General features: G+C 39.7%; 1 protein-coding gene across 1 annotated transcript in view; it reads right to left on the reverse strand.

Moving 5' to 3' along the window:
- LOC103809696 (transient receptor potential cation channel subfamily M member 3-like) overlaps window positions 1-13,451 on the reverse strand; it is a gene marked incomplete at both ends in the record, with an annotated part of 27,086 nt that extends 13,635 nt beyond the window's left edge. The window contains 3 exons of the mRNA XM_009082550.1: window positions 2,079-2,159; window positions 4,507-4,607; window positions 13,379-13,451. Of these exons, the coding sequence (XP_009080798.1) occupies window positions 2,079-2,159; window positions 4,507-4,607; window positions 13,379-13,451 (255 nt within the window). The remainder of the gene's footprint in view (window positions 1-2,078; window positions 2,160-4,506; window positions 4,608-13,378) is intronic.
- Between the last annotated feature and the right edge of the window lie 216 nt (window positions 13,452-13,667).

Raw genomic sequence — 13,667 nt, forward strand, 5'->3', positions numbered from 1 at the left:
TCCTGCACTCAGGATCTCCACTTCCACCACTGGTGGCTCAGAGACGTCCTGAGCCTGACGTTTCATCTAGGTTGTTTAATCGGAGAGACAACAGCATGCATAGTCTGAATTTGTCCAATCTTCTTTTGACTCCACCTGACATTTTGCATCAGACTCCAATAGTTTCAATTGCATCTTATTATTATATCTTACTTTATTTTCCAGTTTATTACTGCTGCTGATATTTTAAGATACATTTATGAGCGGTCTTCTGGGCTGTAGCTGATGATGGATGAAACCACTGCACATGCACAGCATCAATGGCTTCATATGTGGATTGCTCTGCACCTGCCAGCATGTAATTTCATGTAACCCCATCTCTGAGCATGGTCAGACTTACCTGTGATTCTTCATATGCTGCTTCAGATTTACCTACTCTGAGTGATTCTAAATCACTTGCAAACATTGTCCCTTCAGTAGTTACCATTTTTCAGATCATAGCCAAACAGGCTGGACAGCAGTGATCCCAGGACAGGGTCCTGGATGACCTTGGTCATAATGTCTCTTTGTGGTGGAAACAGATGATATATTACTACTGTTTTCTATCATTCAAGTAGCTTTTAAATCACAAGTGCCCCTTATTGTCTATGCCATGACAGCTGTATTTCCCTAATAACCTTTGAGGTTGTCAAATACTGTCAAACTGGTTTTGCAAAAAAAGTTGGACCAAGTGCAACATCCTTATTCTCCTGCATGTTAACTGCAGAAATAGTAATAGATTTCTAAGCCTTAACATTTTCCTGTGGAAGCTAGGTAAACCCTTTGATGACATAAAATTGATCCCCTTGTCTACAACTGCTATATTTTATTCTATTTTTACAAATTTGCCGTAGCAGAAGTCAGATTCACTGGTGTAGTTTTAACAGGTCACTCTCAGGTCTCACGTTGAAATTTGGTAAATTTTAACTGGTCATGCAATTTCTTCGGTGCTAAGGCTACTATGATTGCATTAGGTCATATATCACTTAGGCATTTCAGTCTTTTGGAATTCTTGCCTGAAAAACTTTTTCTATAGCTCACAATAAATTTGTTCAAAAAGCCCTTCTTTTAGCTATAGAACTGAAGACTTTCCTCAAACTTACTACCTGTAAAGACTGGCTTTGGTACAAGGACTTCAACGCCTATTGCTATGCAAGAAAACTCATAAGCATTCTGTTCTTAATACACAGATGTTAGTTGAAAGGAAAAGTTTAAGCTGATCAAAGATCAGATGAGAACCTGTCTCAAAGGTGGCATGGATACCTGTTTCTTTATATTTTGCACAAATTTAATGAATCCTTTTCATATTTGATATTTTTGCAAGACTTAACTTCTGGTCACCATTAGTGTGAAGCATCTCTGGACAATAGCCTAGTGTGGTGGTTTATGATGGCAAGGGCTTTGAAAAGCACTGGCAGAAAGAAGACTTTCTGGGAAGAGCTATGCCCATATCACAACCCCTCTCCAACACAGAAAACTAGAAATCCTAAGAACTAGAGAATGCTTTTAAGAATTTTTTCCATATTACTTGAGAAATTTGAACTTCCTGTTTTTTCTCAGTAGGTAATAATGATGTGAATGCTGGAATGTGTTTTGCATTTGAGAAGTCAGAAGCAATTTGAACCTGTTCAGTTTTATATTCCTTTCAAGGACAAAACCAGAAAACTTGCAAACGGGCTTTTAAAAGGCAAAGTTATAATTTTTTGGAACACTCAGTGAGGGCATGAGGAGGTCCTTCACTGTAATGGAGATTGATTAATAGTTGCAAAATTTTCTGAAACTGTAAGGGTTTATACTCTCATATAACACCATCCTATGTGTCGCAACTTGCCAGTTACTGTCTTACAGCCAGTGCCACCTGCTTAAATCTCAGATCTGCCATACTGGAATTACAATGACAAAAAATCAGCTGGTATTGTGTAGGGCTTAATCCATGCCATTATAATACAAGTGGGAGCTACAACAATGAATACAGAGATAGAAAATTTGCCTTAGCTTGGCCCTACCGTATTGTATAATTCCTCTAGTCGGGAGATGGTGAGAAAACGATGCATGCTTACTCCATTTTCTATGAGTAATTTCACAAAATCCACTCTGTCCAGCACCAGTGCATCCAACATTGCTTGCTCAAGGGAGCCCACCTGCAAAGAAAGCACTGAATTGAAGCTGTTCCTGGGCATTGTAGGCTGTATCCAGCTGGTTTGGTCACTCGGGCACAAGTAGGGAACTCTCATGAAATTCTGAGGGTTACTCTGCTCTGCTTAAAATGGGATAACCACAGTTTTAGTCTATAATGGTTTCTCTGATTCAGGGCTGCATTTCAAAAATGACTGTCAAGAGTCCTAAGATAAAAATACTCTAGGAAATACATATTAGGACCAAGGAACTGGTGCGCAGAAAACTGGTGACCACACCTCCACCCTATTTAACATCTCACTACTATCTTTATTTCTTGTTTTTCTGTCAAACATTTTATTTACATTGGGTGTATTTGTTATTCACACACAGACTCACTGTAATTCTGCCTTTACTAGTGTTTTCCTCCGTTCATGGTGCGGAAACTCGGACACCCAGGAAACAGAAATAGCTTCACAATTTGAATTTCCTTGGAGGGCCAAATGCAAGAGGTCTTACACAAAGCCTCTCCTTTTTTACCTCTTGGTGGTCAGGAGGAGCTAGAATCATGAGAAATTATCTCACACTTCCAGCTTATAGCTTCCAGCATTTATGCAAATATTTGCTATGATGTGGTGATGCAAAGATAATGATAAGGACAGTTTAGTACCATTAAAATCCTTTGTGTTTTGATGCATACTTATGTTGAATATCAAAGGCAAAATAAATAGTCTTATTCACTCCACAACTGAAGAGGCAAGGATTTTTGAAAGTAGCTTTAAGGGCCATCAAGCTCCAGACACTACATTTAAAGCAAGGATATTTAAACAGAAGGTTTTCTTTTTGTTATATTTTTCCTTGGGGAGTTGTAATTTCTCATGTAATGACAGTGTATGAAATTTTAATGATGGTGATGAAACAAGTGTCACAGTAACGAGTGAAAATAAGGTGGGCTATAAGGAGATATAGGTAGAGATAAACTCCTTCTGGTTTTTTTTCTGGGTGAGTTCTATCACTGTAAAAACTGCAGCAGAATTTGGGAGTTGACTACCCCTCCTCTGCCCCACACAGCATACAATAATGTCTCTATTCATAGCCCTACCGCTCCTGCAGAGTAGCTCTACCTCTGGTGTTCCTTGGGAATGATCTTGGCCAAGGAGACTGGCACTGGAGCATAGAATGGGGCAGACATGAAGCACGAAGATAGATGCAGATCAGCACTGGGCACAGAACTAACACCAGCTGAGGTCTTGAGCCACAGCACATCCATGGTGACACTACTGATCAGCTCCTGTGGTGTACCTGACCTTCAGCATTTGTGCAGTGTATTTTTTACTTCAAATCATCATTCAAAAGCCAGTCAAATTCTGGGCTGCATCAACAGGAGTGTAGCCAGCAGGTCAAAAGAGATGATCCTCCCCCTCTACTCTTTTCTCATAAGACTCTCCACCTGGAATACTGTGTGCAGTTCTGGTGCCCTCAGTGTAGGAAGGACATGACACTATTGGAGCAAGTCAGGAGGAGGGTGACAAAGTTGATAAGAGGACTAGAGCATCTCCTCTGTGAAGACAGGCTGAGGACGTTGGAGCTGTTCAGCCTGGAGAAGAGAAGACTCTGTGGAGACCTCATAGCAACTTTTCAAAATTTGAAGAGGGCCTACAAGGGAGCCAGAGAGGGACTCTTTGTTAGGAACTGCAGTGATAGGACAAGGGGTAATGGACTCAGACTGAAGGAGGGGAAGTTTAGGTTAGATATTAGGAAAAATATTTTAAGGGTGGTGAGACACTGGAAGAAGTTGCCCAGGGAACTGGTGTCATCAGCCCTGGCGGTATTCAGAGCCAGGCTGGATGAGGCCTTGAGCAACCTGGTCTAGTGAGGAGGTGTCCCTGCACGTGGCAGGGGATTGTGACTAGATGATCTGTAAGGTCCATTCCAACCCCTAAAATTCTATGATTCTATGAAAAATGCAGTATTTGCATATAAAAGTTATTCCTTTAAGAGCAAAAAGAAGTTTTGCCTTTCCTTTAATTTACAACATAGCACTGAAACACGGCTGTATATAGACGTGTTTTTTTCAACTTGCAGAGTCATTGCTGGTAGTATAAACCTGATGCTTTCTGATTTTTCAAAGGTGTGGTTTCCCAGTGCTAAGGCATCACTAGATGTCACCATTTCCTTGGACAAGAGAGCACATTAACATCTCTGTAATCGTGCCTGCCTTCAGCAGCTGTGAATGGGAATCGTATATTTGGCTGGGAGCATGACCCAGTGTATTTTAAACCATGTTTAAACAGCTGCCACCAACCAATGGATTCAATGCTGTGTAGGGTTTAAAGCGTTTCCAGTAGAAGATGTGGTATGCATATACTGTACCGGCCACTGTTGCCCATAAATAAAGATCTGACTGCGGGCGATGTCTACTCTGTTCCAGGCTAGTGCTAGGCTCAGCTGGTCGGGAGCAGATGCATTAGCTCCTGTGCATACAGACAGGGGTGCAGCGAGGATAGAAGGAGAAAAGAGAAATAAGACATATTTTAGACTCATTATGCCACAGTAATTACTCTTTGTCAAAAGTCTCAGAGATTTCTATGTAATTTCTGCAACTGATACATTAAAACAAAACCAAACCTTTCATTGTCCCTGTAATAAAATACTGGTTCTCAAATTGTCTTATAAGCATTAATTATTTCCTCATATTCCCCTTCAAAAATACAGCAGATACAGGTGGGCTCAGAATGGGCTCAGAAGATCCAATTTGTGGTGAACTGGTTTCCCTCTTATCAGATAGGAAGCAAGAGCAGAAACCAGAAGGGATACTGACCCAGGTGCAGTAATACACACACACGCACACACATGCGCATGAGTACACACATACACACACACAACACACACACACATGTACCTCTAGTAATTATGAACAGATTAAACTCCTACAGATACCGCTAGTTTCAGTAGTTGTGCATTTTTGTATGTCTATGCATTCCAACATGATAAGAAGCATAGGAATTTCTCTACCTATTTGCATTGAGGGGTCTTGGTAGGACAAATTTCCTTTCACACATGCAATATTCACCTAAGAAAGCAATCTATACAGCTGGTGTCAAGGTATAGTATCTTCAAATAAAATAAGAAACTATGCAGATGATAAGATGGGTTTGGAGCTGTTTGTTTATGGAAGGGAGGGTACGTGTTTTCCCCATAGTTCTAATGGACACCGTGGGACATTCCTGCCCTGCTGTGCTTTTTCAATATTGCATAGTTCTCAGCTGATTTGTAGTAATAAAACAATATTTGTGCTCCAGTGTCACAGGGAGAACTGGCCAAATGAACTGATCAACCAAATAAATAAAAGACCTTTTATACTTTTAACTACATATCTGCATGCAGTGGTTAGGTGATTGTTTAAAGGCTTACTTTTTAAAGACCTCATACCTCCACTTTTTTTTTTCTTCATTAATTCTTATACTGATATCATGGAGTGAGGATAAATACAAGCTTTTCTTTACTTCAAAGCATTTCTGTCCCCATTTCACTACTATTCGAAAACACACACTGTTCCAATAGAAATGGGCTCTGAAATTCGAGACACAGAAAATATGGAGCTGGCTGCTGAAATTCTCTGTGAAGACCTAATGAAAGTCTTCATGAAGCTTAACCTATATTTTAATTTTATAACTCTCAACTTTGAACTCAGTTCACTGCTATGAAACATTCCCAAGTGCTTGTCAGTACCTACAGCAATTGTTGAGGAGATGGTGGACTATAGATCATATAGATCACATTCATACAGAAATGAATTCTCATAAAAAGGTAGGTGATACAGGAGCAGAAGAATTTAAAAAATGAAGAAGAAAAAAAAGTGAAAATATTTCTGTGACTTCTGTGACTAAAAAGTAACAGTAATGTCCCTTTGCATAAGACACAACTTCTCATTGTTATATACTACGACAAAGACAAAAGCTCTCGCAAAAGACATCATGGAGGTTACAAATGACATCTGAAACTTGGGTTTCTTACACAACATACAGCACCCAAAAATAGAAAATAATTGCCTCTGGGAAGGGCAAAAATGTTTCTACAGATTTATTTATAAAAACAGAAAAAATATTGTGGGTATGACAGTGTACTTTAAGTACAGAGAACAAATAATCTCCCCCTTTCCGAAGCAAACAACAGATCATCTCATTGGATCTTCTCCTTCCTGTGCATGTGCCTGCAGGAGAAGCAAAAGCTTTGGCAGGTGCTCAGGCAGGCTCTCTGGTGAGCCATAGAAGGGGCACACGTGTCGACTCTCAAACCAGGGGCAGCAATGGATGGTGATCCCACAGCTTAGCACCATTTTGCACATGTGATGAGGGAGCTCCACTTCCTGATATTCCTAAACTGACTGCAGTCTACAGGCTGGATAGCCAGGGGAGCTGCCTCTTTAGAAACTATTTTGGATCAAGAGTGGATCAAATGGATTTGGGGAGGGGAAGTGGGCTACTTACACTGCCCCCACTTGAGAAGGGGGTTAAGATAAGTCACAGAGGCTACAGGTGAGCAATTTTTGAGCCCTAGGAGGGACATTTCTTCCATTTGTGTCAAGTGACCTAGCAATCCTGGGCTTTTTTTGACCTTTAGGAAAGATCCAGCTGCTGGATGAACACAGGGCAGTTCATCAGAATTGTCTTCTTTGAGCATACTCATTGCTCCAAATACTGAGCAGAGGGGAAAGCAAGCCATGGTCCAAACTCTGTCCTTCCCACCTTGCTCCATGGTGTTTAAGGCTGCCAGCAGTTGCCAAGTTTTCCTGTGGGTGCACGTGCAGTCCAAGAGTTGACACTCTTCTCAATGCTTGTTGCCATAATGGTAGATTTCATTGTCTCACAGAGCAAGCACAGCAGACGTTTGGCAGCTGAAGGAAATGTATGGTTTCTTAAGGGGATAATAGTACTTTAGGTCCAAGCCAGTCCATCAGCTAGGATGTAGAGTGGGCAATACAGATCTGCATGCTGGGGCTCTGAGACATATGGTGGGACGGGTGCACCCAGAGTAAAGTTTCTTCCTGGAAAGCTCTTGTATCCTTCTCCTCTTTCCTGTCTTCACTATGGAGTTTTAAGGTGAATGTAGTCTACTGATGTTACTTAAGAGGACAAGGAAAATAAAAACTATTAAAATTCGTACAGAGCGGCACATGAGATGTGGCTGCCTTTTAATTGCTTTTATACCAGGATGGAACTGATGACCTTTGTTTCGGATGAAAAAAGAAAGTATTCAGGCTAATTTAGGTGGAACTCTACCCAGTATTAAGAAGCAATAATAATTCCACTCATAGAAGAACAGCTTCCTAGAAAAAAATGTGTGTTGGGCTTTCTTAAGATACTGTCTCCTTTCAGTCATTTCCTTGATTGCATTTGGTGCCATAGAGCATGGATTTCAGTCAGTAAGAAGAATCCAAAAAGTGATCTCTCTGAGGGCTCATGTCACTCATGAGTATCACTGTAATGTGCCCAAATCAAAGCCAAAGGATATTTGGGAGATAAAAAAATAAGGTAGAGATAATAACTCATTGCATTGTATTATTTTAATTACCATATTTATTGCATTAAATAGTATACAAGGCAATATGACTAATGTCGCTGTAATATTTACTCAGTATCCTTGTGTCTGGCTCAATATATTCCTCAAAAGAATGTTTTAAGACAATATGATTAATGTGTGCAGTGGGACTCTTCCTTCCTCTAATTTGCTTCTAGAAGAAAAGTTACATTTGGGATGCAATGTGTTGAAGTATTTTATTTTGGTGTAGGTATTGCAGGATATAGATAGACTGCTGAGACAGCTGTTAGTTCCTGTAGATGTTAACTTTATGTTCTTAGGCTGACATCCAGGAGTGTCTGGATATCTTGCACAGATTCGTCTGTTAAAAAGTCACATGACCTATTCCCTTGGACCAAAAATGCAATACTCCTGGATGAAAAAGTGTGAGACCATAAGCTTGACTCTGCATCCTAGGTGAGCCAGGGTACACTTCAGACAATGAGTGTTGTGCCCTTGCAGGAGACTGGATTACTGCAGAGCTTTTATATACTTATTACTATAGGCTTTTATATACTGGCTGAAGCTTACTGTGACCAATGTAAATCCCTAAAGGATTCTCCTGGGATAGTCTATGATCTTAGTGCTCAGGAATGTGAAAAGCTGAAATGACACAAAAGTTATCTACCTAGACAGAAATGGTTGTTGGATGCTCATTTCCACCGTGCATTTAAGCATGTCAGTGTCCTCTTTGAATCATCATCTAAAGAAAGTAATTACATTAGAGAAAATAGCAACTCTAATTAAATTCCTGCTCTGCATGTTAGCAGGTCCTATGCTGTCTTCTATTTCAGCATGTATTTGGTGCAAAGGTTGCGTTTCCACTGCATTTGCCACAAGCATCTTCCTGGCATTTAGCAAATCAATTGACAATAAAAAAAACTGATAGCAAAACCAGCTATAAGGGCAGTAACCAGATATCTGACCTAACTCTTAAACCCTTTTGTGTCTGTGATTTCATGGTTGGCTGACTATCGCACTTTCTTCCTGGACGATCGGATACTATGTGATGGCTATTCAGTGAGCATGAATCATGACTTATTCACAGGCTGGAAAGGATGCAGAGACATCAGATCTGCATTAGCCTAACATGGCTTATCTCAGAGGGCTATAAAGCAGTAATATTACAATATGCATATATGACACAACACCTCTTTCCTAATGCCAACAATTGCACTGGGGAGGCATCCAGAGCACCATCTGAAACATGTCTGGTACTAGTCTGCTCCAGATTTTGCAACAGCTTCATGAACTAGGATCACTGATCAAAACAAGGATTATTTTAGAATACGTCCATATGCTGTCATTAACTTCTCTGGCATATGCCTTCTGCTGAGCTAGTGGCTGCAAAAGGACAAAATCCATCACTATCTGAGTTCCAACTGTTGAAGTCAAGAGAGCACAACCAGTTAAACTGTATCAATAAATTTGCTTGCTACAAATTCATGCTATTGGAAACTTACTTCCCACATTTGTATGTCTCTCAAAATGTAAAAAAAAAAATTCACAAACCATATGCTGTTGTGACATCCATGCAATGTAAATTGATATCCACTTTGGATGCCATTCCCTAGTTTATAGGAGATCACTTCCAAGAAAGACAGATTTGCTGACAAGATTAAACAAGTGACTCATGAAAATTAACAGAAAAATAATCTATCATATGAGATGCAGGGTTTGGACCTTGTGGAATACTGTGTCCAGGAGAGTTCCTAGACTGTCAGTGTGTCTGGGGAAGGTTTAGAAAGAGACTAGTTCATTGCTAATTTTACACAGCAAGCAGAAAATGATTCTTTGTGTTTCCCATTTGTAACCAGATGCCAAATAACCAAGGCAGTTTGGACATCCGTTAGACACAATTTAGATACAATGTCCCTTGTATCAGGCCTGCTTTGGTATGTGATGGACAGACTGATCATCGAATTCAAGCAGGCCCAGCAAAACACCTGAAAAGGGACATTCCAAGGAGGAACTGTGGCCAAGAGCAAAAGTTCAACAAAAGGACAGAATAAAAAATGACCACTGGGGGTTGCAGAAGACCCTCAAAGACCACCACTTCAATTAACTGCACCTGTATGAAGGGGAGGGGATATGCTAATTAAGGGTGGGATTATGGTAATGATCTGGGGAATAATTAGCATAAGAAGTGAGAAATCGCTAACAGAAAATAGAGTATTAACCATAAGAATTAGGTAACTTTTAACTAATGAGCACTACTTCCTCTGTTTGGTGAAATGTGTAAATAGTAAAAAGTTTGGATAGCTGGTATGCACGTTAGATGGAGTGACCCTTGTGCATCCAGTGCTGCAATAAAAGAATACTGCTTCTTAATGCTACATTGGTGATGGGAAGTTTTCTTCCCAATTTCAGCAACACAATCCTTGTGCCCACCCCCCTGGCCAAATCACTCACACCAGGCTAGGATGAGAAATTAGCTGGTATACGACATCAAGAACTGCAAATTCCTCATCAGTGAGACTGACAAAAAGTTACCAGGTATCATACTTTGCTCTGCCCCTTTTTTTCACATAATGCTGGAGAGATGAAAAAGATTCTTAAATCTAAATTTATGAATGTCAATATGACTCATATCCAGTCTTCAAATCTGTTTATTTTATTTATTACAATAATTTATTTATTAATTTTGAGAGACATGCAAATGTGGGAAGTAAGTTTCCAATGGCATAAAACAAATGCACCAATTGATTTATTTATTACAAATGAATAGACAAGTGGCTCAGCATTGCTACCTTAGACTTCCTGACTTGATGAAAAACCCAAGTACCCATCAGCCTGATGGGGTATATATACAGAAACAGTATTTCTTTCAAGGTGGGCCAGAACCTTTGTACAAATTCATGGCATAAATAAGGACAGCTGAGTTGCCTGAGATCTCATCTTTGCATGCATTAATCAAGATGTTACATGGACTTTTATGCTGTGTGATCAGAAGGCTCAGGTTAACAAGAGGCATCTGATAAATCTAATCTTCATTGAGTACCTTCATAATCAGGTAGTGCTGAGGAACTTGGAAGATGAGGTATAAGTTTTAGTTCCTCTGGCTCTTGAGCAATAGACAAGTGCTGCTGCAGACTATTAGCAGATTATCAAATCAAGATTGTCAGACAAGTATGAATTAAGATTACTTACACAGATCTAGGCACCTCCTGAGCTAACAGAAGCTCCCTACGATGTCTTGCACTATTAATATGAAGAGGGGATGACAGCATCAATTAGGCACTTGCAAAATGGATATTCCAGAACAGTTGCTTATGTAAATACTGCAATAGAACATTTCAAATAGAAAAGAATCCCTTGCAGGCCTATGATCTATTTTCTTCAGCTTCCAAGGGTCAGTTTTCAGAAGACTCCATGGATTTTTTTCTTAGATTCAACCTTGAAAATATACCTAGAAGTAGAATCACAACTTTAAGACATCCTGTGTCTTGCTTGTTGAGAAATACATCTGGTCCAGGTGGCTCTGCTTGCAAGGTGCAGATTGAGGTGTAGATTGCAATGCCGAATCAAGCTGTGCGTGGGAGCCCAAGACAAGTGGCCATGAACTCCCAACCTTTGAGATAACAAAAGGTCATGTAGATGGGTGGGTCAACCAGGTGAATGGACGCTGGGGGATACAGCAGGACCTGCAAAATGCTGTATTTTTGGATAACAAAGGAGATGAAGATGGATGATGCATGGTTCATTCCAGCAAGGAGGGATGTGCCAACAATGTGGATGGACATGGAAGGGAGGCAGGACTAGAAGACTTCTGAGGAAGAGAAGACTTGCACACGGGTAGACTGTGAGGGTATAAAAGCCCAGGGGGCCTTGGTTGGGGGGTCCTTGGAGACAATAGCTTGGACTGTTTTTGTGTTACTGTGCTGTGAATAAACCGCTTTGTGGAAACTGATATCTAAGACTCTGCTAAGGGAAGTCAAGAGCAGTACTTCCAGTGATTGTCTTAAGAACAAATTTGAAGAGTACACTTTACTCCAAGGATAATGAGGGACTCAGTTATATTGAAGATAAAAGTGAAATCTGAAGTCAAATAATTTCCTAAGCATAGAAATTTGGGAGGAATTTGGTGACGGATGCAATTCTTGTTCCTTGCTTTGTATTAATTTGCTTTTCCTTTCTTCATCTTGATTTGTATTGTTTCTGTGTGAAGATGTACAAAATGCCTTGAGGTTTAATTATGCAGATTGCTAAGACTCCTTACCACAGTGTAGCAGCAGCAAAATAGCCTGTTATCTGCAGGACAAACAACTGGTATGTTGATAGAAATGATCAAAAGAAATAGAGAAAGCAATAGTACAGAAGCCTAAAGAAACAAAAGCTACTGGAGCAAAATAATTCCAGCTTGTTTCCTTAGTTGACAGGTATCAGATTTAAATCATATTTTTGAAGTGGCCAGGGCTTGTTTACTTTTCCTGATCAGACTCTTGTTTTAAACATTTGAAGTAACATTTTTGAAATAGGATTAAAAATTGGGTAAAAGGTAAAAGGCTATTGTGCATGATTAGAAGCAAGTTACTCAGGCCTTCTCTCTTCATACAGCTTTTGTGAGCACGAACAGGAAGAAACTGAGAAGAAAACAGAGCCCTGGAACAAGCATGAATAATTCCCATTACCTTTTGAATATCCTGTAAATCTATTACATTTTTGTTGTGACTCAAATTCAGATGTGTCACACCTGTACCCTCTTATTCAGGTGTGGTGGTGGCAGTAGCATGCTGAGGACTGCCAAAGAGCCTCGTGAAGCATAACTTTTCCCAGACACCTTTGGAAGCCCATTTCTTAATGGTTCTCAGATTGCTCTTTAAATTTGTTTGGTATGTCTGTCTTAATCTTTATCAACATGGCCTGTACTGCATAGCACAAACCAGTCCAGACAGCAACAAGATGACCAGGGTGATTGATACATGCAGTTTGTGAAAATCCCATCTGGGGGAATACCATGCAAATGGAGGGCTTGTTTAGGTGAGTAATCTTTCATTGGGAAAGTTATATGTGCTTCAGAGCCTTTAAAATCTCACCTGTTTCTGTATTTGCAAGCAGATACCAAATTATCTAATAATATCATATTTTGAAGGGAGCTAAGCTAAATGGTGTGTCTGCAAGACCAGGGATTTTAATGAACTGTAGCAACAGCAGATTCATTGCAAGACAATCTTATATGAGTGTAAGAGTAACATGCAATGGCTTAGAAAGATTTAACAACCTGTCAAGTTTAAGATTAAAACCCCTACCACCCCAACAGCTGAGTTCTTAGCTCTACCAGACTTTCCTAGGATGACTGCAGAAGACATTTTGCATTAACAATAGAGCCAGTTTTATCTAAAGGGAAATAACCTCCTTCTGGGTGTTTTAGCCACTATGGTAATCTGAGTGCTTTGGGTCTCTTCTTGTGAATACTAATATTCTCAAGTAACTAGTGGGGCAGCGGGCAAAAAAAAAAATTTGGAAAGGAAAACCACTAGATATTTAAACATTAAAGAAAGAGGTAGATTTGTATAAAGCAGTTAGAACAAGAAGTATACTTCAGTTTCATGGTATACATTTACCATCTTGATATGGTAGATACCGTCAATAAATGCAGGTTTCAGCACAGCAGAGACACAAGAGCTTGGGTTGATACAGACTCACTGTGGAGTGAAACTCTTACCTTTTAGTAGTGCTGTCAGGATAGCTAAATCAATATCCTGGTGTCCTTCTGATCCCATGCGAAAAACTGTGATCTGAAATGTTAAAAGACAATACCATTATTGAAACCAGGGTGATTTTTTAAAAAAAGAACTTAAATCAAGGCAGTATCATTTGAATCTCAAAATGTCCTGCTGGCTGTAAGATGATCTTACTTTGTATACTTTATTAGAAGCTTAATAGATAGGATTAACATACAGTATTTTTTGACATAAAATTTTCTACAGATAGAAATTATACTTATGATCATA

The sequence above is a fragment of the Acanthisitta chloris genome, unplaced genomic scaffold (genome assembly GCF_000695815.1).
Source record: "Acanthisitta chloris isolate BGI_N310 unplaced genomic scaffold, ASM69581v1 scaffold16379, whole genome shotgun sequence".
Lineage (NCBI taxonomy): Eukaryota > Metazoa > Chordata > Aves > Passeriformes > Acanthisittidae > Acanthisitta > Acanthisitta chloris.